Genomic DNA, 27,353 nt, shown 5'->3' on the forward strand with positions numbered 1-27,353 from the left:
CCCTGCTTTTATTTCACAACCACCATCTCAAACCCTAATTTTATAGGATGATCAGCACTAATTTTTTTTCTACTGTGCTCTCAGCTTTTACGTATGGGCTGCCTCTGTTCTCATCCAGCCTTCCAGCTACCACCTTTCTACCCAGAGGTTTACTCTTTTAAGCAAGGCTGTGCACTCACCCTTCACCTGTTCGGCAATCAAACCACTGCCTTTAATGACTGTGACTCTATTACATTCGTTCCCCCTTTTGTTAATTCCCTACGAAGCAGCAGATTGGCTTTAAAGTCTAGAGAGCTGATGGAAAAAAGACAGCTTTCATTTCTCTTCATGAAAAGGGATCCAAATCAGACCTAACAGAGGAATTCAAATATGAACCCTGAACATAAGCGATATAGAGGGTTTAGTGTATGAAGCACCCTGTAATCCTCTGATTAAAACACAGGGGAAGAACCCCATGTCTTTTCAGTAAATGCTTATGTTAAGAAACTGCCCTTTGAAGGTCCATCGCCATCCTTACAAAACATTTTCTACTTTAAAGCAATTACCCAGCAAGTACCTAACATCCCACACGAAGGACATTCAAACATTTGGTTATGTAATTATTTGAAAGTTAAAAACTTGAGACTATAGCCTGCCACTCAACCTGTAACTTTCTCCCACGTCCATACTGTTGTGGGTCTCTGGTGTTCTTCCCTCACTGAAGACATCTCAGGATACCTTGCTATCCAAGCAAAACAAACGCTTTGTGTTTTTATCCCTGTGAGTTAATGGTTTCCCACAGTATTTATTATGCGGAATTCTTAAGTGCTATTCTAGGATATCTGTCAACAGCATCTCAGTGTTTCCTATAAAGTAAGAAAGTCTTACCTCAAAGCTCTGATCTCATTCAGCTAGCTAGAGGTGCCTATTAATGCTGATTGCTGTTATGTGCAGCAGCTGTCAAAAATATTTAAAGAAAAAAAAATGCAGATCTGATTGCACTGAAAAAAAAATCATTAATCTCTCCGACTCCCATTCTTAGCTCACTTAGATTTTTCAATATTTTAGGCACAAAATAGAACACTTAAAAAATCAGAAACATCTGAGGTTGAACCAAATGCCTTTTTTTAAAAAAAAAATCTTTTTCATTACTTGCATTTCAAACATTTTCAGGTTTCACTGTAATAATTCAATGTCTAGTTTCATCATCCTGATCCAGCTCTGCTCCTTCAGCTCATCTTGTGAGTGCTCAACATGTCAGCAAGTCAGGCCCTAGGCACCTCAGCTTGTTCATCCAAAACATACACAGATACAAGCTGCATGTTAAATTGTCATTGGCTTGCCTAACGTTACAAAAGAAACTCTTGCCTGAAGTTCAGGCAGAAACAAATTCCTCCTCTTTGCTCCTTTACTTGCTTGCCTCAGTTATTGCACACTCCAACACGGAAAAGAAATGAAATCACCAGTCTCATCCTGAGCTTCCTCCTCTCCACATTGCCGTAATTGAGTGCTGCCCTTCCACAGGGCAGTTTTATCCAGGGAAAAGCACCTAACACTGTAATTAAAGATGCAAACATCATCAGGCACTGGCTGGGGACTGAATTCCAGGATTCTCCTAAATTCTGCCTACTTGACTTCCCAAATATTTTAATGCAGTTTTTGGCATAGAAATTGTAAAATTACATGTCATAAGCGAGGTTCTTCTTCTGAAGCTTTGGCAACAAAGCAGAGTTTGCAGGGTGGAGCTCGGTATTTGCTGCCAGTACGAGAAGGTTGGAGTCTAGGAAGAGTTAGATTGCTTGCTAGAGCCATGCAGTAAGAGACCTTCACATAGGAAGACGGAAGAGGGTGTGCATCATGCCTTGGCTTCAAGGGGGAATTGATGAAAGAATAAAGCTTCTTTCTACCTCATTTCTGTTGTGCAGTGGGAACACAGAGGTACATGAACAAGGTTCAGGGAGTAACCTTACTTGATAGGAGGCAGGCAGTCACTGAAAGCAACCTTTGGGACACGAGCTCCAACATCCACCGCTTTAGCGCTACAAATGGCTCAGGCTCCAATGGGAGGAACATTCGGGCTCATGCCTCTGTGCACAGTGCCACTGCTTCTGCTGATGGCACGCAGGAAGGAGAAATCATACAGGAAGGAGAACTGGTGCATCATGTCAAATAGAGAAGGAACACAGTGGGATAGAGGAGTGCTCAGGAAGCAGACATGGGCATAACGTTTTCACGCTGGATTTTCAAAAGACTGCACGAATTTTATTACTGGAGAGTAATAAAAATTTCCAAACCCAGAAGTCTGTGTGAAGCCAGGAGTTACTTTCTTCAGTGATGCTAAGCCAACTGCTTTCAAACCTGAAGGGATGACAGTTCTGTTAAAGTAAAACACTGTTCAAAAACGTCCACTGGGCATCCAGTGCAAGTCAAAGTTAAACTTAGTAGAGAACTTTGAAGTTGTTATCCTTTTGTTCCAAAAGGATAAGCTACATGCAATTTAGAGAACTCTACGCAGTGACACCACCAGTGAATTACCTGGTAGCAACAGAAATATTACCTTTAATGCCATTTTCTTAAACAAAATGTTAACTTAAACAGAGGATATATACAAGACAGAATTGCATGTCAATCCTAATAAATATTTTAAATACATTGCTGAAATTGTTAACAACTTTCAGAGAACTGAGACACTTTAAAGCTTGAACTTTTACTTTCCTCTAAAAATCACATACTCTGCATCAGAGACCTTGTACTATTCCTACTGTTGCCAGCAACTCAGATATTTAAAGCGGATAGATTAGAGCTGTTTGCCCTGGCGGATCCAGCTGAAGCAGTGTGCGAGCCTACCAGCCCATTTCACCAGGAGAGGTTGGAGATCCGACAGCTGGGAATGCTCCTGCGCCTTTACGGCACACATTCAGGGTCCGAATCTGGAACTGCTAACAAAGGTGAGCTCTCAGCAAGGCACTGCAAACGGGAGCTGCGAGTTCTCTTCCTGCCAGATCCGCTGGCAGCAGCATCCTCAATGCCTGTGATGATCTACTCAGTGAATCCAAGTCACAGCCCGGCCGTGCAGTTCGAAACAGCTCCACATTCCTGCCTCCTACTAACTTGTAAAGGAAGCTTAAGATTATTTGCCACTAGTAAGTCTTTTAAAGGTACTGACCATACTTTACTTACTATATTTTGTATCACCACGTATAAAAAAAAAAGGTATGTGCACACGTACATATATATGTATCATTCATACATACACACACACATAAAATTATATATATTTATGTATGTAAAAAGATGCAGAGCATGTTTTCTCCATCACAGATAAATCTTTAAAGAGGACTGAATATTAGGAAAACTTTTGTGTCTCAAAGTAAAAAATAGGTGTTCTTATTCGATACAGACAGAATTCCTTAACTGCATTTCCTCTTTTACATATAAAAGGTACACATTTAGATAATACAATCCCTTCAGGAGGAAAAAAAGAAGGTGCTTTTCATATTCAAGATATCTTTCCTAAAATCGCTCCAGAAGAAAGTCTCCCAAGCCATGCAGAAGAAACATATGTGTTTGTAGTCATGAATTGGAAAGTAACCAAAATGAGTGCAGAAGTAGAAATCTACTGGAGTTTATTCCACTTGTAAGGAAACAACTACAATTCCAAAATGTCCTCTACAGAAGAAACCAGAGTTTAGGAACGTGCAGTCTGTGTCATAAACGTCCTCTTTAGATATAGATATTATTGTGAGTTTCATTGGTTGTCAGTAACTTCTTCAAAATCTTTGTGCTTTCAGATACATCCTAGGAAAAGGAAGAGATGATGAGCATTAGCTACATTGCTCGTAAGAAAACAAAAAAAGCCTAACTGTCCTCTATTTTTATGTGTATTACTCTGAATATCAGTTTGATTAAAATGTTAACTGTGAGCAAAAGTCTTGTGAATGGAGGTATCAGAGACCAGCTAAAGGCTCCATGTGAATTTGCAGTTCAACCACAGAGTGGGATTTGTTAATTTGCATTCCTCCTCACTTGTGTATGAGAGGAGAAGTCTGCATATTTGCTGCTGTTTTCCTTCAGAGTTTAAGCATTTATGTACTAGTCTGTTTGACTGACTTAGCAGACCAGTATAAGCTGTAATGAAAACTGACTTGCAATTCCCATATTGAAAGATGAAATAAATAACTTCAGTACACACAAACCTCTTCTGTCTTTAAATCTAAGTTCAATTAGCAAAACTGAGGAAAGTGTTTTGAACTGTCTATACTTCAATACTATACTATACTTCACTTTAGTAGCTATAATGCCATGATTTCAGAGCTGCTTGATTAGTGCAAGACTGTTAAGAATCATCTTTAGAAATTCAGCCTTTTAATTCCAGAAAGAAGTTACAGATCAAAATAAATTTCTTAAGAAGCTTTCACGTAAATTTCTTAAGAAGCTTTTCACTAGAAGACAGGTAGATACAGAGCTAGAACAAAGCCATCCTGCATATGAATGTAGAATGTTAAAAAAAAAATACTCAAAGGTTTCAACAGGACACGCCTCCAAAGAAAACCGCACCTTAATCAATGACAAGAAATTACTCCCTGATACACTAATACCACTACAAGAACCTGAAAAGTCACAATGAAGTTTTGAGGGAAGCTGTAGATTCATTGTTTCTAAGCAACTTATAAACAGATGTAAATGGTTACAGCAGGCGCTATATTAGAAATCATTGTCCTCTCCAATAAAGTCCGTACATTTCCATAAATTACATACATCAGCTTTTCAGGTGGAATCCTCATAGGGGCAGATTGACAGCAGAATGCAAAAGATGAAAGACTAAAATAGACTAAATCTCCCATTAATTTTTAAATATGAAATCTTACCTTGACTAAACTCTTCAGGATTTTAGAAGAAAGCACAGGCTTGAACGCTTCAATTGTAACTGTGTCCAGTTTGATGACATCAGTGTAACACTGATACAACACTGCAGGAATATGCCATACTTGACAATAACTCAAAACTAAATACACATGAAAAGAAAACATGTGTTACATTCAGCAGAGAAGGAATCTCAGGTTCTGTGTATAAAGTCACATTTGTTCTGGTCAGAATTTCAAAAGCATGAAAGTTTATAAATTAACTACTCAGGATCTTGACTGCTAGACCAGCCATCCCTCATCCCTCAAGTACACAAGAAAATAAACCACCAAAAAGTACGAAATGCAGTTGGTTTTTCTTCCTGGCAAATACCTTAACTGGAAACTGTATATTATTGGTAAACAAAAACAATACGAGTTTCTGTAAAATAAAAAAAACCCACAACCCAAACCCCTAAAACCCAACCAAACATTAAAAACTCAAAACAAAATGCAAATGAGATACTTTTTTTCTAGAAAAATCATCCACTTTTAGCTCCTGCCAGACAAGTTTTTCCCTCATGATGCTACCACTAGTTTGGTACTCTATAATGAAAAGCCTCGGGTTTTTGTTATATTACATAATAAAACTGTATCCATCCTTTACATGAGGTCGATCAGTAGCACTGTGAAACCCACTTTACCTGTAATATGCAGAAAGGACTTTAAAAGCCTCAGTTTGGATGCCCAGGTGAAAATAATTCTTAATAAAACATATTTAGCTCATAAGTAAAATGCTCAAAAAACCCAATATACAAGACACTTTGTGAGGCTATACTCAAGAATTTGCTAGTACTTGTCCTGCACATAAGGGGTAAAAGGATTTGTGGGTGGTTTTGAAATTTGTCCCTATTTTACAAGGCACCATATAAGATGTCAAACTGTTGGGAATTAATTTTCAAAAAACTAACTTGTTAGCCACTTCACACAATTAAGTAAAAATTCTAATTGCAATGGGATGCTCTTTAAAGTGAATTTTGTGTTGATACCAGCAGCCTCGTAAATAATTGGAATTGGAAAATACCAGCAGCAGGAAGATCTCGCACAATGTTAGGTTGTTCCAGCAGTGGGCAGCAGACCTGCTCTTTGAATTCTTTTGTCTTCAAGGCTTTCAGGAATGGAGATGGAAGTGTTAAAGTGGATTCCTGAGTTTTATAATCAGCTACAGGACACGTTGAAAGAATGGTTACTTGCAAGCTCTCCTTTTGCATACAGCCAAAAACCTGAAATAAAAATGTTAATACATAAGCAAAATTTATCTTCTCCAATAGCAGTGTAAAAACACAAAGATTCATTTCAATTTCAGTGCAGATGGCAAACGGCACTTTAACTCAGGTTTGCAGGACTAACTAAAATTTGAATCACAACCTTCAGGTAGAACCTTCACGTGCATTGCTCTTGGGATGGAGATAAAAAAAGCACCTAATGTATTTACCAAGTCTATTGATTTTCTTGAGAGGCTTTAGGTTTTCAGCACTTTCTATTCACCTGCAAATAAATTAAGACTTACATTTTTACTAATGATGATTTTTGTAGAAAGAAAAAGGACTCCAAATAAAACCAAGCTCCTTATGACAGGAAGTCAACCTGCTAAGCTGCAAGACATTTGAGATTGAAATCGTGCTCCCCAGATGTTGTTCTACAGTACTTAAAAAGAGTCTTAATTTTAAATACTCAGATTTTATTTAATTATATTCAAGTTGAATTGAGAATTGTGAAAGAGAACCTTAATTTTTCTACAGTTTTCCTCAAAGACACACGTTTCAAAAACATTGTACAAAACATACTTTTGGATCCATCACATGTTGTCACAAAATACCATCATGCTGCACAGCCTTCCGTTGTTTTTAAGAACGTAGGCCAAAACGAGGAGAAGCACGATAAACCTGCACCTTCCCTTTACACTGTCCTCTTCAGACTTATGATGAATAAGGAAACAGGGAATTTGGTAAACATTACAGAAACCTGCCTGTTTCTGTATATGGTACCAATCAGAGAAGGGAAGCTGACTGTTCCCTCACATCAGCGTGTTACCGTTGTAATATAAAACTGACATAACTTTTCAGAAGCACACATATTTTCAATTTACAGTATATTTACTTTGTCGGAAACACTGGCTGGTGTGCATTACTGCGACACTTTAGTCTGTATGTTCTCACTTTGTCAGTGATCACTTACTGAGAAAACACATACAGAAGTAAAAATCTGACTCATGGAGATTGTGAAGATGCTCAGTGAATCAGAATTTATGAAGCATACAGAAGAGGTCTGTAACTCACACTAAAAGCAGCAGATTACCAGCACAACATTTCTGCTGCATGTTTAAAAATACCAGTAACCATGAAGTTTAAAAATACTCAAGAACATTGACTTGGGAAAACTGTACACTCCTACTGTTCATGAGTGCCCGCATTTGAAACAACACATATGTGCAAACAGCTGGAAAAACACAAATGGAGAAGACCGCAAAACCACAACCATCTTCTCTTTTGTAATCTTGGTTTAAATGAAGTGCAGGAATGCATGGCATACAGCAAAACCAAAATGTTTTAGGTCTCAGGGTTTCTAAACTTTGAAGTGAACCATTACCTCCCACCCAACTGAAATAAACTCTTCAACAGGCCATGGAGCTACAAAAGACTAGTTTTCTCCCAACTTGGGTCTGAAATCCCTGTATCATTCAGTGAAGTTACCCCAGTTTTCTACCCTCTTTGCCTTCCCGTCATCTCTCTGGCTCCCTCACACTGCTCATATGCTTCTCCCTTACACCCAAGTAATCCTTCTCATGCACTGGCTGGGGCCACCTGACAGGTTAGACCGAGCAGGTATCACTCAGCTCAGGCTGAGGACTTGCTCTCAGCCAACATGCCACTTCTCATCTCACTCTCTGAACCTCCAGCCACAGCCTTACACAACCTCAGCGTTAACAAAATAGCTTTAGAACCTCTGCTTGTTCATCAGATCAGCAGAGATTTAAAGGAAGGCAGGTTGGCAGACAGACACAAGACAAAATAAGCCATACTTCCCTGAGGCTAAGCAGTGACCCAAATCCATACAGAAAATAAACAGCCAGAACATTGTCCCCCGGCTTTATCTTATTAAAATCAACGTGACGATATTTGGAGGGACCTGAACGACTCAGCAGTATTCCTGTACCTGAATGATGCTGGGGTAAGGCACTTAGCACACGAAGCCTACGAACAAATGGGACAGATACTGCTTTGGAGGCACCTTCCTGTAGAGTTCCTCTTTGTGAAAGGAACAGAACACACCTGTTAGTAAAGATACTATCATCCATCATGAGTTTCACGACAGGTTTGTCTGGTGATCCTTTGGCAGTCATACTAATGCAGATATGTTGCTATTTTTTTAAGGAAGGATTCTCCCAGAGCTGAAATGCATGTGAAATAAGCCATAGAAAGTTTAAGACAAACAGCAAAAAGGTTCAGAAATTAGTTAAGGGCAACAAAATCGAAACTGTCCAAAGGAATTATTTGCACAAAGTTGGTAAGTTACAGTAGATACAACTGGCAGCATCTAGAACAGAATTTCACAGAATCTGCAGATAGTAAATTTGCTCATTTGTTGGATATTTAAGAAAAGCAAGCCACAGGGAAATCAGTTGTTTACAACGCTGTCGTGTTTAGAATATCAGAGAGGAAGAGACACTTACACTAAGATCCCCACCCCTAAGACTTCATTGCTCAATTTGCTGTCTTGCCAGTTTTACCTTTTCAAGCCACTGGAACTGTTGATCCTCAGCAACGTAGCAACTACACTGGCACAACAAAACCTTAAAAAAAAAAAAAAAAGTTGCGTAAGTGGTTTAAAGAGCACAACAACAGCTCATAATCACGTGTAAAGATGATGTGACTGCAGCCAATAATTTGTTCAGTTTTCTTGGGCTTCTTCAACTCTATTTCAGCAAGAATTTTTCATTCACAACTGATGTGAAGCAATCAGGTTGTTATACATCATCTTTGTACTGAACTTCATGGGCCGCAACCTCAAATAGTTTTAGCAGGTGAAAGAGCCCTTCAGATTTTTGATGAGATTAATCCAGAATATGGCAGCCTTAGTGCTTCATTTGCCCTGGGCGGGGGTGGATGAAGGTTGCTCTCTTTTTCAGAAAGCTAAAAATATAGATGAATTCATGCATAAGCCACTTACTGTTGGATCTGATATTAATCGGTAGAACAAACAGAAAGAATCTGTTGGGAGGACATTCGTTGTGTTGGATGTTCGACACCACTCATTCCACAGCTTCACAACTCCAACTACTTCCCAACATACAGAATCCAGAATAAAAGAAGACAGGAAAGCTGCAAAAAACCCAATAAAAGAATAAAATCCCTGTTCTATAAATAAATACCCAAAATTAATTAGATTATTTCCTTGCAATCTCAAGTTAAAAAAATGTAGTAATTTATTTTTATCAACATACATTTATTGATCAAATCCACCAAAGATCAAGAATATGAATAACCTCACCTTATCAAGACTTAAAAGATAAAGAGCAGTGCTATCTATAGAGAACCCTAACATCAAAAACATGTATTCTTAGGAATTACATCACTATAGTCACCTTTGATTCCTTTAGTATATGCTAAGGATGTAAATATTATGTCTCTAATATTTCTTGACACACCAGAAATAACAGATTTTTTTTTTTTTTTTTTAAATTTTAAAAAATTATTAAACTAGCAAGGTAGAACTATTACACTGGCTTTTGGAAGCAGTGACAAGAGTATGCACGACTTAGTGGTAAAAAGAGATCTTAAATCAAATGTTCGTAAATCAAATTCCTATCAAAAGTTACTGTTAAACAGAAGACAGATCTAAAACATCTATAAGTATTTTTCAAAGAAAAAATCTGAACAAACAAAAAACAAATTAGCCAAGTTAACTTCGATATCGTCTAAATGTCATCTAAACGTGATCTAAATGTAAGGAGGACTTAAAACTTTATATCCACAGTGAAACAGCTGTTAAAGCCTCAAGACTTTGTTAAGTGTGTGTGGGAAGGGAAGATGACGTTTCAAGACTCTAGGCCTAATGAGTAGATAACCACCTCAAAAGAAGGTATTTTGAACAAGCGGGAATTAGAATGTGAAAAAGGGATTGACTGATTAAGGAAAAAAAGTAAAAAAAGAAAAAGAAAAATCACAGTTCATTAGAAATTAAAGAAATTACAGCTTATTGACCCATAATTTTACATCTTTGACAGATCCTTATCTCAAAACACTAAACTGCACTGAGAAACTTGCTACTATTAAAAGGAAACTTTTGCCAATTAACAAACAATCCAGCAAAGTCTACCAAACACAAGTGAGAGAAATGAAAAGGGGAGCTGTCCCAACTAAAATCCAAACCACACTTTTCTTCTACCCTTCAACTGAAAATATATCACTTTACCACGATCTGACAGGAGGAACAAGCAGCTGTGCTTTACATGTACAGACTAACTTTGGCTTTCTCCAGACGGCTCAGGGTTGAAGCTCCGCTCGCCCAATGAAGAGCTGGACACCCCTACGGACCGTTCTCCCAGCAGAGACCGACGTTAAAACAGACAGTGGCAAAGGCAGCGCCCCGTGGCACACTGGCAGCAGCACTTCAGTCTCTGAGGGTTTGTTTTCGCAGCTCGCACCACCTACCTGCAGCGTTATGTCCTATCGCTACTATAAACTTGGAGCACACGAACGGCTCGTCGGCAGAGCTTCCCGCAGACGCGCCCGACTTCAAGGTCCAGAGAACGTCGATCTCCCTGGCAAAAGAGGCGGAGGGCAGTGGAGCAGCGATCCCCCTACCCCAGCGGGCCCAGGCCCGGGCCGCCCCCGGAGGTCCATCGCGGGGGAGGCCGCACCATCAGCGGCGGGGAGAGCGGCCGGGGTGCCCCGTTGGGGCCGGTACCTTTTCTTCTCCAGCTCCCTGCGGATCTCCCGGTCCTCGGGCGTCTCCTCACGGGCCTCCTCCGCCGACTCCTCATCATCCACGCCGGCGCGGGACGGCGCCACCACCACCTCCCCGAAGAAGGTCGCCATCGCCGCCGCCCCACCACTCACCCCGCCGGGCACCGCGCCTGCGCGCCGAGACTCTCTGGTTCGCCGGCACCACCGAGTTCCGCTCCGCCTGCTGGCGCTCTGGCCTCGCAGACCATAGAGCGGGCGCCCGAAACAGCCGCTTCGACTGCCAGGGCCCCGGAGGAGGCTGCCCGCCCTCCTGCCCGCTGCAGCCCCCGTCCCAGCCCCCGGGAGCAGGAGGCTCCGCTTTACCGGGCGGGGGAGCCCCGCTGCCTCCCCCGGCCGCAGGTCAGCGTGTCTGGCTCACGTGGGATGGAGCAGCCCGGAGCAGAACCACCCTTCCCGGCCCCAGGCAGCGGGCCGGGCCACGGGGGTGCGTGAGAGGCCGGGGGATAGCACATGGCACGTATGACACAAATGAAACCCAAATACATCAAGGTTAAACATACCAGACGTGTGCAAATAAGAGTACAGTGGCAGTTCTGTGAGTAGCTTTACCTTGGCCCACTTCTACGTGCACATCATAAAAGTCTTTCAAATTCTTCAATATTAGTCTCCTACGTGTCTGTCCTGCACGTCTAGTTACTTCCCTCTGTTCATGCTGCCCATTAGCCTAGTCACAATCCCAGATTCAGGTCCTGCTTAAAAGAAACCAACCAACCAACCAACCCCCCCCCCCCCAAAAAAAAAAAAAAAAAAACCAAAACCAACCACCACACCCAAAACCCAAACCCAAAAACCCAACAGCTTACACATGCATCACATGAAGCAGCTTTATTCAAAGATACTACTTTTACAGGTCTACTTAATCACTTCCCTGAGTACGGCTAGACCAAATAAAGAATGCTGAAGGAATAAAGTTACCAGGAAGATGGAAGAACTGCTTTCTGCAAGGCTTACATGAGCCAGTTCTGATAAAAGCTCATTTAAATAAATAAAAAAATAAAATTCAAACTCTCAGAGGGTATAAAAGTAACAAAAGTCCCTTTCCAGTTTAATTGTGTCTCCTCCTGCTGGCTCTTTGCAACCTGACTGTATGTACAAAATTAGTAAATACAAACCAGCACTTGCTTTGCTTAGAAAATAAACTAAGCCAGTAATTCCCTCTCGGATTTATCAATACAGAGGCCAGAACCTTCTCCCAGCTTTCGGGGATCACCACAAACACATAGTGCATGAGGGCAGTGTGACAGAGAACACAGCATCTGAAACAGGGTGAGAAAGAAAACCATATTTTTAAATCTAAGCCTGAATTACAAATACAAACCTACCAGCCCAATTTTAGCTATTTAAACTTAAGATTAATAAAAACTCTGACTTAAGAGCTATTATACCAATTTTTATTCCTATACTGGAGGTTATACTCCATAGAACATTGATCATAAGCAGCTGCTGAACAATGTATTAATTTTATGGATAATATAAAAATACCAGTTGACTTACTCCCTTTTAACAAAGTTGCCCCTAAAAGGTAAGATACACAAAGCCACCTCAAAGTTTCATCACTAAACATAACCATGTGCATATTTTCGAAACCAACTTAAAGAATTCAGATAAACACATATCTTAAATTTACAAAATTCTACCATATCACATTAAGGACTATGCTCTAAATAAAGAGAATTCCTGGGGCAAGAATGATATAAACTAGGTTATTCTTGGACTTCATATAGAAGTTTTAAGGGGGAAAAAAAATTTCTCTATACTGAGATACCATTCTAGATAGCAAAATGATGTGATGGTAAATACATCTTTTGGCACACGATGTCAGCAATGTTGTTGTTGGAGAAGTGGTTCTCACTGACCGCTGGTAAGCGGCATGTGGGAGTCCCTTCTCCATTACTGCACTTCCCTTTGTGCAAGCAGTTCTGCCATTAATGACTGTGATTGTGCAGCTGCACTAACTTTTTTTTTTTTCTCCCTAAAACCCCTTCCAGATGGTGCTACCAGTCCAATCTGCTGGAAAACTATTTCACAAACTTGCTATTTCAGTTAAAATAAGCTGAGTTAGGATAAATCTAATATTCTAACATATCTCCTTTTGAACAACAAGATCAGGAATCACTAAGTCTTACTACATGTGAGAAAGGGAACCAGCAGAGCAGGGGGAGGAAACCTATAGTGGAGAGTGGGGAAGGAGCGGAGATCGCCAAGCGCCTGATGCTGGATTGAAGGCAGCGACAGCAGGGCTTCCACCAGCCCAGCTCCAGGGAAAGGCAAGGTGAGAGTTGAGAGGCGCTGCGCCTTCTCCGAGTTGATATGGGGCCAACCACGAATTTACACATTTTTCCTGGAGAAATTGTCTCCTCTGTCTTCTACGCAAGAATTATTTCTTGTCAGCAACAGCCACTTCAAACATTTTGAAAATAGGAGATGCACTGCAATAATCAGAAACTGATAAGGTTTAATTCAGTAAGTCTAACATTAAAGCACTTAAAAGTTTAAATATGGAAGAACAACAGAAATGTAGCAAAAAGGTCTGGAATGTAAGAATCCTGCACCTCAAGCTTTTCACGCATAAAGAAAACAGAACAAGTGTTTTGTTTGTTTTTCTATTTTATAAAGAAAACACACAAAAACCCTTAGTCCCAAGAGTTCACCTGCATTTCATATTCTTAAGTTTACAGTATAGAAGTCACATTAATGAAGATAGTACTACCTGTCAGCATAAACCCTCTCTTCACCAGCACCAATATGCCTTTTTAACTGACAAATATGCTTTTTCACTGGTAACTGGTTCTAGTTGCATGTTATCAATAATGGAAGTACAGAGCATTTAACATCTGTACTAATACAAGTTGTAAAGTTACTAGCCTAGTGACCGTTCATTACTCTTTTGATGCAATGCTAGCATCCACCAGATTTTTATAGTGTATAGTATGATTTATAAGCCTGTTACTATTGTACATGATTTCATACAGCATTAGAGGCGTTTGAAATCTGTTCTTGAACGTCGTTATGACCTAGGTAGTATTCCATTGCAGCACCCATAACAATAATACTCAACATACTGCTATTAACCTGTTGTGCAGTGTTTTAACATTTTTTTAACTCTTGTTATATGTAATAAAATACCAGTAAAGACAAAAAATTGCCCCTATAATGAGGCACATTTTGGCATCTGTGCTAAATGCTGCTACATTGGCAGGCAAGTGCAAGTCAAAATATGAAAAGGAGAAAGTCATCATCTAATCACATTCATAACTTTTTCATAGAAAAATATAAATATATTCCCTGAAATGTAGGACAAAGAAGAGCCAGGATCCATCATGAGTTCTAGTGCTATTACCATAAAAAAAATGTGGGCTGGCTTTTCCTTTTAAGGTTACGTTTCACAATCTATATCATCTAAACTTCTGTCATAGTCGTCGTCGTCGTCGCAATCATCGTATCTTACAGTCCGTCTACCACCGTTCCGAGTTCTTATCTTAGAACGCCGATTAGCTCTTCTATATTTGGTGTAATCCAAATCTTCAGAGTCATTTTCTTGGTTAGGTTTCCAACGTTTCCTTCGCTGGGGTCTTCTGGAAGGCTTAGGTGAGTTGGAATTGGTAATTTCTTTTCTAACAACTTCCAATTTCCTTTTCCTCTTTCTTGTTTCTGTGGCATCACTATAGATACTGTTATCGGTTCCAGAGTCTGATTCAGAAGAGCAATTGAAACTGGCTTTTGAACTTCCTGCAGTCCCAGGTGCTTCCACGTTCTCTGACACTGAGCTTTGTTCATCTTTCTTCCCCCCTGTTTCCAATTCTGCTGTTTCTTTGAAGTCATCCAATAATTTTGATCTTTTGTAAGAAGCTCTAGATTTTTTATTTGATAGTTCTCTGATATTTTTAGTTTTTTGTTTTGCTAGGTCAGAATCTACCTCCTCTTCAGAGTTGCTCGTACGATGGTTGGGGGCTGAAGTTGACTGACTAGAACTTGCCCAGTTTCTCCCATTTTCCATCTTGTGGTTTGTGGAATTCTCCTCTGAAGAGTCATATTTGAGATTTTTAAGAGCTGCAGCACAGACTGCTTTGTCTGCCTGCTTAGGATTATCATCGTTCTGCTTTTGAGTCACTTTAATCTCTGCCTCAGATGCTGTTTTTTCATTCTCAGACTCACTAATGTATTTTCTTTTAAGAGTAGATGATTCAGGGCAGGAAAGTTTTTTTCTGCCAGAAAGCTGTTCTTTCTCATTTTCAGACTTGAAGCAAGCATCCATCTCCCAGTTGCCCATCAGTTTCTTCCTAGATACTGCAGACACATTGCCATGAAGCTGTCTTCTGTTCTTTTTTACTGTGTAAACACTTTCTGAGCTTGATAATTCTTCCTTTGTATCGCTCATTATCTTAATCTTGTTAGCTGCCAAAGTGGCACATCTGCGTGGATTTTTCTTCTCAGTCACATTAGACAGCTTTATGTGTTTCTTGTAGTTAATGATACATGTCCTGCTCCTGAGCACTTTTGCACTTTGTCCAGTCTCCTCAGATGTTGACTCTACAAAATATAGATTTAAAAATTCTTTTTAGGAACTCACATTCCTGAAATAATTATTTTATGAAGAACAAACACTACCGCCTTTAATAAAATACACAAAGTTGTTTTTTTTTTATGTCAACTGTTACGTGCAGTTTACCTTAAGCCTTTAATAAAAATACCATCGGCCAGGCTCAGGCATACTTTTAACTCTCAGGATTATTCTATTGTGTTGAGATAATGAAAGGGTTTGAAAGTAACATTCTTTAGCATCACTCTAGTCATTAACTTAGAAATTACAAATTACCTAACTTAGCAAACACATGCTTTCATATTACTAATACTTCTATCTTTAGAAGCTATCATATTTGTACTAGAATGAACTTTCAAAATGAATTATTACACATTTTAGACTTTTTTATTCTAAAAAAAGAGATTAAAATATTGTATATAGCCACAAGCCCCAGACAGATCTCACAATTTTGATTTGTTTCATATACATAGAAAACATTTAGACCATTCAGTTCCTTAGTAACTTAAACAGTAAGACTGCTTCCAACAGTTAATCTTCCATTCGGTATTTTTATTTTTAATATAGCACTTGCTTCTTATGTTGGGTTTTAAAACAAATATTTGATCTGTAAATAATGTGAACAATGCTACGAAGAGCAACAGTTTAAACTTTTACCATCTAAATAAAACAGAATTACTCATAGGTATCAATAAAAATTAAAAGGAGAAGTTCTTGAAGTTTATTTGCATAGACTTGATAAACAACAACAAAATTTTGCTATTTTTGCAGAAATGCATTTTGTAAAGTTAGCTTTCCCAAGATTGTTGTCTGTCTTCTATTTCTTTATAGCTATTACTGATTTTATGAGCAAAATGGATAAACATGCACCATTAAAGCCCTTACATTACATTAGCCTATTATCTCCTGATAACAGCCAATTTTGTTCTAGCTTAGACTCATTACTTTCAATGATTCTCCAGCTGTACTTAGCAAACAGAAGGAACAATCACAGCAGCTGCTGTATATTTGCAGAACACTAGGCAACTAAATTTTTTTTCGAGTAGAAGTTTGGGGAAACAAGAGAAGTTTCTAGAGGGCATGCTCTCTCGACTTCCTTTACAGAGGGATGAAACCAGCTTGTCTTGCTAACTTTGTAGAAAGTGTTTGAACTGCTAAAGGCCAAATGCCTTCTGACAATGACAGCCACCCAGACCGGGAACGCTAGCCTGAGACTTAAAGTCAAGTAAGGTTCAATTCCTTGCTCCTTCTGGCCAGCTTCACCAGACACACTAGCACTGCTAGTCATTTGTACTCTCTTGTTCCCCAACTCCTCACCTGTGAGGTAAGGATAGGGCAACATTTTTCCTAAATTCTGACAAAAATAAATGCAATGAAGATTAATTCCACAAAGTAAAAAAAAAAAGTTACTTAGGACAGATTCAAACGTCCAGCTTGAGTACCAATATTAAAATTCTCTTCAGAGACCAGAGCTGGTCATTTTATCAATGTAAATCTTTTTAGGTACTATTCAAGTATATTCCTATTTTGACATTTCCAAAGGCTAATTAATTTACTGTCTTTTCTAACAGTTTCCAGAAATTATACATGAATACTACTGCTGTTACTATTTGTACTTTGTGATTTTATGGTCAAAACATAATACATAATGCTGTATAAAAGGTGATCTAATTCACAGATTAAAAAAAATATGAAGAGCTAAAGCTTAAGTTATATACTGGCCTCCAATACTATCAAGTAGACACGTACACAACACATGGCTGCTGCTCATAGCTGCTATGAGGTAAGCCTGAACAGGCAGGAGCAAAGAACTTTAACAAGGTAAATTACACTCAAAACAGGAAAATACTGTAAGTAAATGTAATGATACATCATAACATACTAGTGTTAGCAAACAACAGCACACAAGTTACTAGTGCAAAGAGACATTTTGACCAGCTAGTAAGTGTGTAAATGTATAACCCAACCCTAGGATTAAGATTCCCCTACATTTGGTTTGAGCTATACTTGCATTCTAGAAGGGCAGTCTGGAAAGGTGGAAAAGACTGCCCAGCGTTAATGCTGAGTGCTAACTTAATCCCCTTTGGCCATCTGAAGAAATAAATGTTTAAAACTTAAAGACATCACCTGGAACTATTCCAAGAAAGGCAGCTTAAAAAAAAAATAAATAGAATGCACACAATGATTTTAGCTAGTTTTTCACAGAGATAGGTGCTTAGCTGTTTATAGATGCATGTTTTGAGGAAAAAAGCCTTTATCATAATAAACAGATTATGAAGTATTTTCAAAATTTCAGCAGCTAATTTGTAAGACGGAATGCAAGACTGAAGCTTAAAGGATTCCAGGCTTTCTGCAACACACTACCAGAATATTAAATCTATACTTTGTATACAAAATCTTAAATTAGAAGTAAATTTGTATGAACCTCATCTTATTTTTTAATTAAAGCTTAATGAAACTACACAATGAACTTCCTGAATTAAGTGCTGCAAAGGTACAAACAGATTGCCCAGGCAGGCAGAGGGAGGATTAAATAAACTCCACTTACCAACAAAAACTGGGAGAACATTTAAAAGAATGGCACCAAGATATGAAGGCCTTGCCCATCAAGTTTACCATTGTGACAAGCGGTCCTGGAGTTCATGCCATCAAACTCTAAACATGGAAGTCCAGGCTGCAACACTGGGTAGAATACCCAGCCGTCCCTCCAGTCAGCTCATCTGCAGGGTGTGCTACAGTCCACAAAGTATTTCCCAACCCTTATTGACCAGCTACGCAATTTATGTGGAAACTTTGCTTTAGGTTTTTTTAACATATACAAAACCATACTATATATCTATAACATATATTATACAAAATTTAATATGCATTACAGTACTAAACTATATTTTATATAGTGTGTGTGTGTAAATATATATATAAAAAATATGTACTAACAAAACCCCCAAAATTTCCACATAAATTGCTTAGCGTATAGTTATATATAAAAACATATATTTGAAAATAGATACTATATAAATACATATATGCCTATATGTATGTATTTAAATAAAAGCATGCATGTACTCCAGCAGTACCTAACAAAAAAATTTAGAAGTACAAACAAGTTTAGCTTCCTATTTACAGTTAACTATCAGACTCCTTAGAAAAGAGTGATACATGCATCAGTTTGGCAAACCACAGTAAACTAGGCTGTGCTAACAGCACATCTGTTGTAGCATCTATTGACTGTTGAGGAGAAAAAATGAGCTGGAAAGGGCATCTGCTAATTTAAAAATAATTGACTACCTGTGTCAATATCCCAAATTAGATTAAAGATTAAACTGAAATGGAAAATAAATACTGTGTTTTACAGTAAACATTGTCCAAAGCTAGCTATCAGTTCACATACAGGACAACTCATGTTTCAACAAAACAACAGGGGGAGTAACTCACAATGTAAAGAAAACTAAATGCCCGAAAGTTACTTGCCTCTAAGGAACACTGTGTAGGACAATGATGTATTCCACTTTCACATTAAAGAAGCCTCAAACTTGGCCCTATGTCTTAACCATCCTGCTTCTGAACAAACTGGAAACATTAAGTTTTTTACTAAGTTAACAGTATAGTGAACCCTCTTGGCAGATGACTGTGCAACGAGACCCAAACAATGCAAGTATTCATTACTGTATTTTATCCTTACTGACTTTTAAAGAACATATTTCATGGTCTTGTAAAAATGTAGTGATACTTGCTCTTGCTCCATACTTACCTTAAGGATTTCCTTTAGATGGGGTGCCTTCATTTGATTTAAGAGTTTTACAAGGGCATCATTAAAAATTTTGGTCAAACAAAAAACTGACATTCTACTGCGTGTGCACCTCAACATTTGGGTGGTTATACAGGGCAGAGGATGTTAAACATTTTGTATGAAGTAAGACTGTTCATAGTAAATGAGCCCTCCTTAAAGCAAAAAGATGGATATTAAAGTAAAAAATATAACATTTATTTTCTTACTAATTCTCATTAATATCTTTGATAATGCCATTTGATTGTTAAGCAAATGCAGCCCTAGGCAACTGATAATACATATTGATACTTGCCAGTGTCTGGCTCCAACTACACATGGAAAACAGCGCTGAATTTGCTTTTATGATTGGCAGTTTTACATAGTGGATGAACACTGATTGCTAAAGAAACTACGGACAAAGTAAAAGGATGAGAATTATAAAAGAATGAGAATTAACAACAACAACAACAAAAATCCTCCAAAAAGTTTAAGAGATAAAATGTGAGTAAGAGGAGTTTTACTCCATGTTAGAGCTGGAAGACAAATTAACATTTCACACCCATGGGCATAAAAGGTACATTACAGCAGAAGCTACAGCTTAAATAGTGTTAAAGAATTGGCAAGGAAAGAGAAACCAGATTTTCATCAAGCTTTAAACCACCACAATATAAACAGTTAGAACATCCACATTGCATTCAAATGACAAGCTAAAGAGACCAAAAGCTCAATGTTGGCTACCCAGTGTGACAGCTTCCACATATTTCAGGGGAAATGTTTACACAAAAAGTGTAAGGAAAATTAAAAAAATTAACCAGTCTTGTTTTCCCCTTAAAAATGAGACATTAGACAAGCTTGGTAAGGGAAATGTTATCAATTGCCTAATCCAAAAGCTACAAATTCCCACTAGATGAAGTATTTGTACAAATACCTTGCCTTTTTGCTGTATTAGAAGTCTCTTCAAATCTTCTGAAAATAATGGTACAAGTCTCCAAAAACAAAACAAAAAACCAACAAAACCCTCAAAAGTTTTATATTTGATTCAAGAGTTGACATATGAAACACATTCAAGTAAGATTTTCAATTCTATAAAGATATTAAAAGATTCCCCCCCCCTCCCAATTTCCTTAAGTTTTAGAAAGTGACTATGGCAACATAGTTCTGACAAGTCTAGAGTTCAAGAGCCAATTGCAGAACTCAGCAGCTCTGTATTGCTGCTCCTCAGATCCATCTGGCATCCTTTCACATTGCTCATGTTAAAACACTAAGAAATGTCTTCAGTATGTTTAGCAGCTACAAATACTAAGATCTTTTTAGTACAAAAGAAATAAGTATTCCTTGTGGAAAACTGTCAAGACGGATTCATCTTAAGGGACAATCATCTTCTCTTCTTAAATCGCTACATTACAAACATATCAAAGCCACTACCTGAGAGGGCACAAAAATGTGAAACAATCAAACTTCCAAGGCTGTTAAAAATTTATTCGGTCTGGAAGGAAAAAAAAAAAAAAGATGCTGTCGAAAATAATCCTTTCCCCCACATTTTTTGGCAAGGCAGAATTCAGCTGACACTGAACACTGGAAAGGAAGCAGCTTGGACAGAAAGATTTTACTCTTTTATAATGCAGTACTGAAGATGGCTCCTTCTTTTCTCAATTGCCAAATCAAGTGATGTAGGAAGTAAGTGCAAACACCGATAAGATTTTTTGCTCCAAAACATGACAGTCTTCAACTCTGATCAACTATTATGTGAGGCAGAAAAGCTTAATTCTGTTTTGTATGCTTGGTATGGAAAAGAACCAGCCAAGCCCCCTGAGCTTGAGTACCTTTTTTTTTTTTTCTTTAATTCCCTTAAAGCCTCTTGATAACTGTTTGCAGGGCACTAAATTCCTGTAAACCCACATGTTAAGGCTAAACAATGCAGACTGAGGCAGGTGGGTGAGGAAGACCGCTGGGAAAGATTAGTCTTTGCAGCATAATAGTAAAACAAAAGCTATATAATGAAGTCTTGAAAATAAAAAGAAAGGCTATGTAAAAGTGTGTGCAACAGTTCACACAATACAATCCTGTACGTTGAACATATTCATTTTCCTTTTTAGGACAACTGCAAGTCATGAGAGCTCTCAAAGACTGAAAAATTTGCTTTACTCACTATAAAGCATACTGACAACTTGCACTTGAGGAAAATTAGATACAGAAAAAGCTAATGATCCAACTGCATCTATTGCCACTTACAGTTATTCTCTCAAGTCAACTCTTTTAAGAGTGCTTAAGATCTTTCAGAAAGTTTTTTGGGTTTTTTTTTTTTTTTTGGAAAAAAACCACAAACCACCTGAAAACCAAAAAACAAACCCACCAAAATCCCCAACCACAGTTAAAATTCCTAAGGAGTTTTTAGAGGTTCATAATCTGGTCTCTGTGATTCAGTGACAGGTTTGGAAGGATTAGACCAAACACCAACCTCTGAACAGTCCTTCAAATTCTAAGCCAGGACCAATCTCCTAACAATATGAAGACACACAATGTATAGAACTTGTTTTAATTAATCTTAGTATCATTCTAATACGCTTAAAAACCCCTGAATCTCCAAACCATAATGTGTCAGCCAGCACACACAAACAATTAAGTGACAGGCAAAATTACAGAAAAAAGAAACAACCAAAAAGCAAAGAACTAAACATTTTGAAACAAGTGGAATGGTAAATCTTGCTTCTACAATCATTTGGAATTTCAGCCCTTCAGTTGGCTGTTGTTAACTGCTTTACAGAGATCTCATGGAACATCTTATCAGTATGATAATATAGTTAAAGCAGTGACATGGTGCTTCAATTAGATACAACACTGCTTAGACACCCATGAACCTATGAAACTAAAGCAAGGAAGGAATAGGAGGGTCACCATGGTATTGGTAACAGCACCCCCCTCCCCACAACCTCCCCACCCAAACCGCTGTATGTTAAATCTGGCAAAAGCCAGCCATGCATCAGACCACTACCAATACAGCAGCAAAGTGCCTCTCTGCCTTAAGGACACTACACATCACTGACAGAAAAAAATCCAAAAATCAAATCAAGTTACAGGTTCCAGTGTGCAACCTGGAAGTAAGAATAATTAAACCACATTTCAACCAAATTAATTTTGAAAGACTAGAAATAAAAATAAAGTTATTTTAAGTGAAAACAGTTGTTTTAAGTCTGCTTTAGCACAGAAAATTTCAACAGAAAATTAAGATAATCTAAAGAAAGAATTATTACTTTACCCACAAACTCAATGTAACAGGACTACAAACCAGACGGTTTTTGTTACTGAAATTCTCAAAACAAGGAACATGCCAAAGAAAGATAACATACTGCTCCTTTTGAGATTTTCTGCTACCTTGAGCTGTATACCATAGAACTTTGTTCATAGCATCCTCAAGAACATTGCTTAGTTTTGTGCCAACAACCTGAAAGCCAGTGTTTCTCAAATTTGACAGTCACAACATGCATGCACAGCAATATTACTTCAGAATGGGTATTTTAACATTAGTTACTATATACTGCTACAGAGATAAGCAAGTGCAAGTTAAATATGGAAAGAACAATCATGATTTAATGACATGTTTTTCACAGAGAAATGTATCACCTGAATTGCACAAGAACGACCAGCATTCAGTCTGAATTCTAAATACCACAGAACTACACCAAACTCTAATAGTTTTCTCTCAGTGCTGTGTAACCTCCCAGTTCCAAACCTGTCTAGACTTCTAGACACTGTCATCATCATACCTTACAGTTCTCCTTCCCCCATTTATAGTTATTTTAGAACAAGGAACACTATTACACTTTGTATAGTCCAAATCCTCCCTGCCATTATCCATTCATTAATGTTACATTGTCTCCTTCATCTAGTCAGTATCAAGAGTAAGATGCATTAACTTTAAAAATTTTACCTTTTCTAATGACTTTTGGTTTTCCCTTTCTCTTCCTCTTTTTCACTTTTGAAGAAGTTTCACAGTAATTACTGTTATTGGAATCGGTCTCAGATTCTGTTTCGGAAGAGTGATTGAAGCTGGCACCAGGTCCAGATTTTGAACTCCCTGCAATTCTAGTTTGCACCGAGCTCTCCGAGGCAAAACTTCTCCCATCCTCTCTGTCTTCTGCTTCAGATTCTGCTGTGTCCTCTAAATCACTTAAGACTTTTGCTTTTTTTAAAGGAGCAGCAAGCTGCAGACCAGTTGCTTTTCTGCCATTCTGTCTGTCTGATTCAGAATCCACTTCATCCTCAGAGTTGCTCACTACAGGCTTATTATGTGCAGATGTTGACTGGTCAGAAGTTTTTTGACTGCTCCCATCCTCTGAATTACGGCTTTTGGAGTCCTCCTCTGAATCCAGGGTGGGACTTTTTATTTTGGGAGATACAGACTGGACTGTCCCACGTAACTGTTTATGACCATTGCTTTGCCAGGTTTTCTGCTTCATCTCTGTCTCAGAATCCGAAGTTCCATTCTCAGATTCACTAACAAATCTTCTTCGTGCAACAGATGAACCAGGTTGAGAAAGAGTTTTCCTCTTGGTAAGCTGCTCTTCTAGGTCTTTTTCACTTTCAGACTTTAAGCCTACATCGTCCTCAGACCCCTCCAGTAACATTCGCCTGGCTGCAGCTGAGGCGTTTCGGTGAGGCAGTTTTCTGTTCTTGCATCCAATGCCAATACTTTCTGAGCTTGAAACCTCTTCCTCCACATCACTCATTAGCCTTAACTTATTAGCAGCCACAGCAGCACTTCTGCGTGGAGTTTTTCTATGTCTACCAGTACTATTACTGAGCGACTCGGATGTCGCCACTGAAGTATTTTCCGAGTCACTTCCATATAACTTTTTCCTGACAGTTTTTCTTGTATTCCCATTCTCCTGAAGAAGTGTTCCTGTAAAAAGAAAGGAGATATTAAAATATAAAAATAGCACCTTCTTAAGTCTTGTCAAATGTGGAACAGGTTCAACCCACAGACGTGGCAAATGAAATATACTCCTCGTAATAGTTATGTGCTTCTGTTTTCTGCCAGGAGAAATTATTTAGCTATATCATAAATACCGGATTCATTCTAGTTTTGTTAAAGTTAGGAACTTCTTTACAAATTATGGCTTTTACTTATATTTAAGATGTAAAATGTTGCAAGACATTCCTAATAGGCTCTTGGTTTCTGTCCTCCTCCCCTAAGTACTGAAAAATAATCTTTTAAAAGTTGAGTGTAGAATTTTGAAAGCTTCAAAACCACCACCAATCAAAAAATAGTATTTTATGTATACAACAATTTAAAAAATACTATTTAGTTATATATACACACACACGATTGTGTTATTTGCTGTTCACAAGAAAACTACTCAAATCTTACCTATTTGTTTTCTCTGAGCAGCTCGATTCCTAGTTATCCTACGATTGCTATTCTTTCTTCTACATACACCATTGTGCAGTGGAGGTGACATAACAGCCGCAGAGCTTTCTTTGCTGTCTTCCGAGCTACTTGTAGAGGATGAAGATGAAGAGGAAGTAGATGAAGAAACCAAAGAACGTTCTATTTCGCTATCTGTTAAAGAAAATAATTGTCAATTAGAATTCTAAACATAGTTAGCTTTCAATTAAGAGCTACATTTTGCTGATTGAGGAAATCTTCAGAATTTCCTTATGATATTATCTCACAATACATTATCATGCCTTAAAGTCTTACATGTACGAAACCGACAGCTCTACAAAACATACCACTCCATATTTATACTGTGTTCAGTGACAGGAAGCTTCTTTAACCTGTATTTAAATTTCAAGTAAAATAACAGAGCTGTTTCCAAATAACAATTGGAATTAAGAGAAAATTAAGAGAATTAAGAGAAAAGCATGTTAAAAACCAACAAAAAAATTATTGTGACAGATCTCTTTTACCAGGACTTGCATTCTTATTCATTGAATGAAGCTGAATTTTTGTCAAGGTGAGGTGTAGGAGAAGAAGGAAAAGACAGGAACGCTTTTCTATCTCAGAGAACTTCTGTCATTTGCTAATTTTGGATTAATATCTTAAAGGTAACACATATGGGTGTATAACCTTTATTTTATATAGTACCATTTATCAAACACACTGCACTTTCCTCTCAAGAGACAACCATTCACTACAACCTCTCTCCTAGAACAGCTGCTCAAAATGAAGAAATTCTGCCGTTCTATTTGGTAAGACTTAAGAGCATCCAATAAGCATGTAGTTAGCACGTCAACTTTTTATCATCATCAATCTTACTCAACTCAGCTTTGTTGTGAAACCCCATATAAAAGCTGCAAAAAAGAATACCATCCACTTGACTGCAAAATGGATATACAACCAAGACGTGCTGCCTCTAAAAAGCAAATTATCCTATTGATAGACTTCCACTTAGGTGCAAGCTTTTTAATTAATAGAAGTTAAGTAAACTTACTGCATTCTATGGGATTTTAAAGCAGAAATGTCTATGATTAGTACACAGATCTTTTTATAACATTCAATAATGTAGTAAGTGACCAAAATTCATTAAAATATACAAAATTCGGTATTCCACAAAAAAAACAAACCACCCTTGCACTGAAAACTTGTCTAAAAAAAATTTCATCTTAAAACTGCAAACCTCATTTTACAATTTACAATGCAATTGCAAATTACAGCAATTATAAAGGAAAGGAAACATTAATGGACAATTCATAGATAAGACCAAGATGAAAATCCTCATCTGAAACAGATTCCATTTCTGACCTGATGATAATGCAGAACAATTTGTTAGTGTTGTGGATCTAGCTTTTCCATTCCTTTCAAAGGATGCCAGGCATGCAGAATCAGAGGATTCACCAGAGGAACTATGGTTGTAATTGCTAGCATTCATTTTATGGCTTGCAACACAGGCGGCTCTGCTTGAGGTAGGTTGAGTAAAAGAATCTTCCTGCTCAGATTCAATTTTTGCCTGAGACTTTAATGGTTTCTGCTTCAAATTTCTAGTGAAAGGGGAAAGAAGAAAAAGCAACACAGGTTGTAGAACTATGAGAAATAATGGCAATTACATATTTAACAATACTTCTCTCTGAAAGCTTAACTAACTGTATGCCATACGATTTTAGATTTATGGAAGGGTAGTTAGATTTGTGAGCTAAAATCCTGTGGGACAATTTTAACTTTGACAAAGATAAGCATTACGTACTTTCATTAAAATCACAGTCTACACTTCTAGTGAAGTTATACAAGAGGAGACATTCTTTTTCTGCTCTGAGAAACAAAGACATTAATACTGAATGCCTTCTAGACAACAACGTCCTCTTATCATTTACCAGGAAATTGCAACAGCAGCCTCAATTGCTGTTGAATTCCCAGTCTCTTGTTAATTGCATATAAGCCTCAAACTCAGTGCTATGCACACTAACATTATTCCACAATAAACTGAGTTCCAAAGACACAAAGAAGGTGTATCTGTAGAGAAAGTTTACGGTCTAAAATAAAATGCATGTTTGTAAAGAAACTCACCAATTCTGTTCTTCCTTACTATAGATGCTAGAGTGCTAAATGCAGTCCTGATAAATCACTTTTCACATTTAGACCTACTATTTTGTCAGTTGCTTGCTTAGAGTTGCAGGTTTTCAGATACTCATCTAGGCACACAAAATGTATATGCTCGTTTTGCTAGTCCCAAATCTCAGTCCTGCTGAGCACTACTGACTTGTAAATAAGCCACATACAATTCTTCAGATACAAGCAGAAGTGGCATTTGAAATGAAAATTTCTGCCTATCCTGATATGTGTGTGTTTATTTCACTGGGAAGAAATGAGAACCCAAGCAATACTCCCAGTAAAGCTTAAAGCTCATTGTCAGGTATACCTGGAGTTTAATCCAACACATACGCATACTAGAATTTGAAAATGTAGAAGCAATCCACTGAAATTTTAAGACAAGAAAACCAAACATGGCAAAAAATGTATTCTTAGATTTTTTTTTTTCTTCTTAAAACTCTTACTCCTATTCTTTCACTGCCAGAGAAGGCTGGACAGTAGCAGAAATGTATAAGCTCAGTTTCAATTTACCATGTTTAGCTTTTGGGGTTTTGTCTCACTTCATCCTATATGCAAACTAAGAATATGGGAGTTAATCATGACAACCAGCAGTTGTGTCGAAAGCTTGGTTTCCTTCAAAAGAGAAAAGGCATATCTAGCTACCGAC

The 27,353-nt window shown here is 38.0% G+C and overlaps 2 protein-coding genes across 3 annotated transcripts in view; both read right to left on the reverse strand.

The window, feature by feature from the left end:
- Positions 1–2,662: 2,662 nt before the first annotated feature.
- On the reverse strand, positions 2,663–10,974 carry PSMG1 (proteasome assembly chaperone 1). The gene is made up of 7 exons (XM_075772090.1): positions 10,791–10,974; positions 10,535–10,644; positions 9,051–9,202; positions 8,611–8,673; positions 5,905–6,103; positions 4,848–4,984; positions 2,663–3,777 (listed from the first exon to the last, which is right to left on the reverse strand). Exons 1-7 carry the CDS (start codon positions 10,919–10,921, stop codon positions 3,703–3,705), a joined length of 867 nt encoding a protein of 288 aa, XP_075628205.1. The 5' UTR covers positions 10,922–10,974; the 3' UTR covers positions 2,663–3,702.
- Positions 10,975–14,090: 3,116 nt separating this feature from the next.
- Positions 14,091–27,353, reverse strand: part of BRWD1 (bromodomain and WD repeat domain containing 1) — a 60,162-nt gene continuing 46,899 nt past the window's right edge. For both annotated transcript variants that reach the window (XM_075772113.1, XM_075772105.1), the window contains 4 exons: positions 25,904–26,139; positions 24,527–24,718; positions 23,087–24,058; positions 14,091–15,379 (listed from right to left, as the gene is read on the reverse strand). In XM_075772113.1, coding sequence (XP_075628228.1) covers positions 14,226–15,379; positions 23,087–24,058; positions 24,527–24,718; positions 25,904–26,139 — 2,554 coding nt within the window. In that variant the 3' untranslated portion in view covers positions 14,091–14,225. The remainder of the gene's footprint in view (positions 15,380–23,086; positions 24,059–24,526; positions 24,719–25,903; positions 26,140–27,353) is intronic.

The sequence above is a fragment of the Balearica regulorum genome, chromosome 1, assembly GCF_011004875.1.
Source record: "Balearica regulorum gibbericeps isolate bBalReg1 chromosome 1, bBalReg1.pri, whole genome shotgun sequence".
Taxonomy (NCBI): domain Eukaryota; kingdom Metazoa; phylum Chordata; class Aves; order Gruiformes; family Gruidae; genus Balearica; species Balearica regulorum.

Bases quoted from the DNA above. Each gene is read 5' to 3' on its own strand.
- PSMG1 (XM_075772090.1), bottom strand. From the start codon at position 10,921: ATGGCGACCTTCTTCGGGGAGGTGGTGGTGGCGCCGTCCCGCGCCGGC. The intron at 9,203-10,534 runs GTAGGTGGTGCG...GGTTTTTTGCAG, and splicing joins GATAGGACATAACGCTGCAG to CTTTCCTGTCTTCTTTTATT. The intron at 3,778-4,847 runs GTAAGATTTCAT...TCCTTTTCCTAG, and splicing joins TCCTGAAGAGTTTAGTCAAG to GATGTATCTGAAAGCACAAA.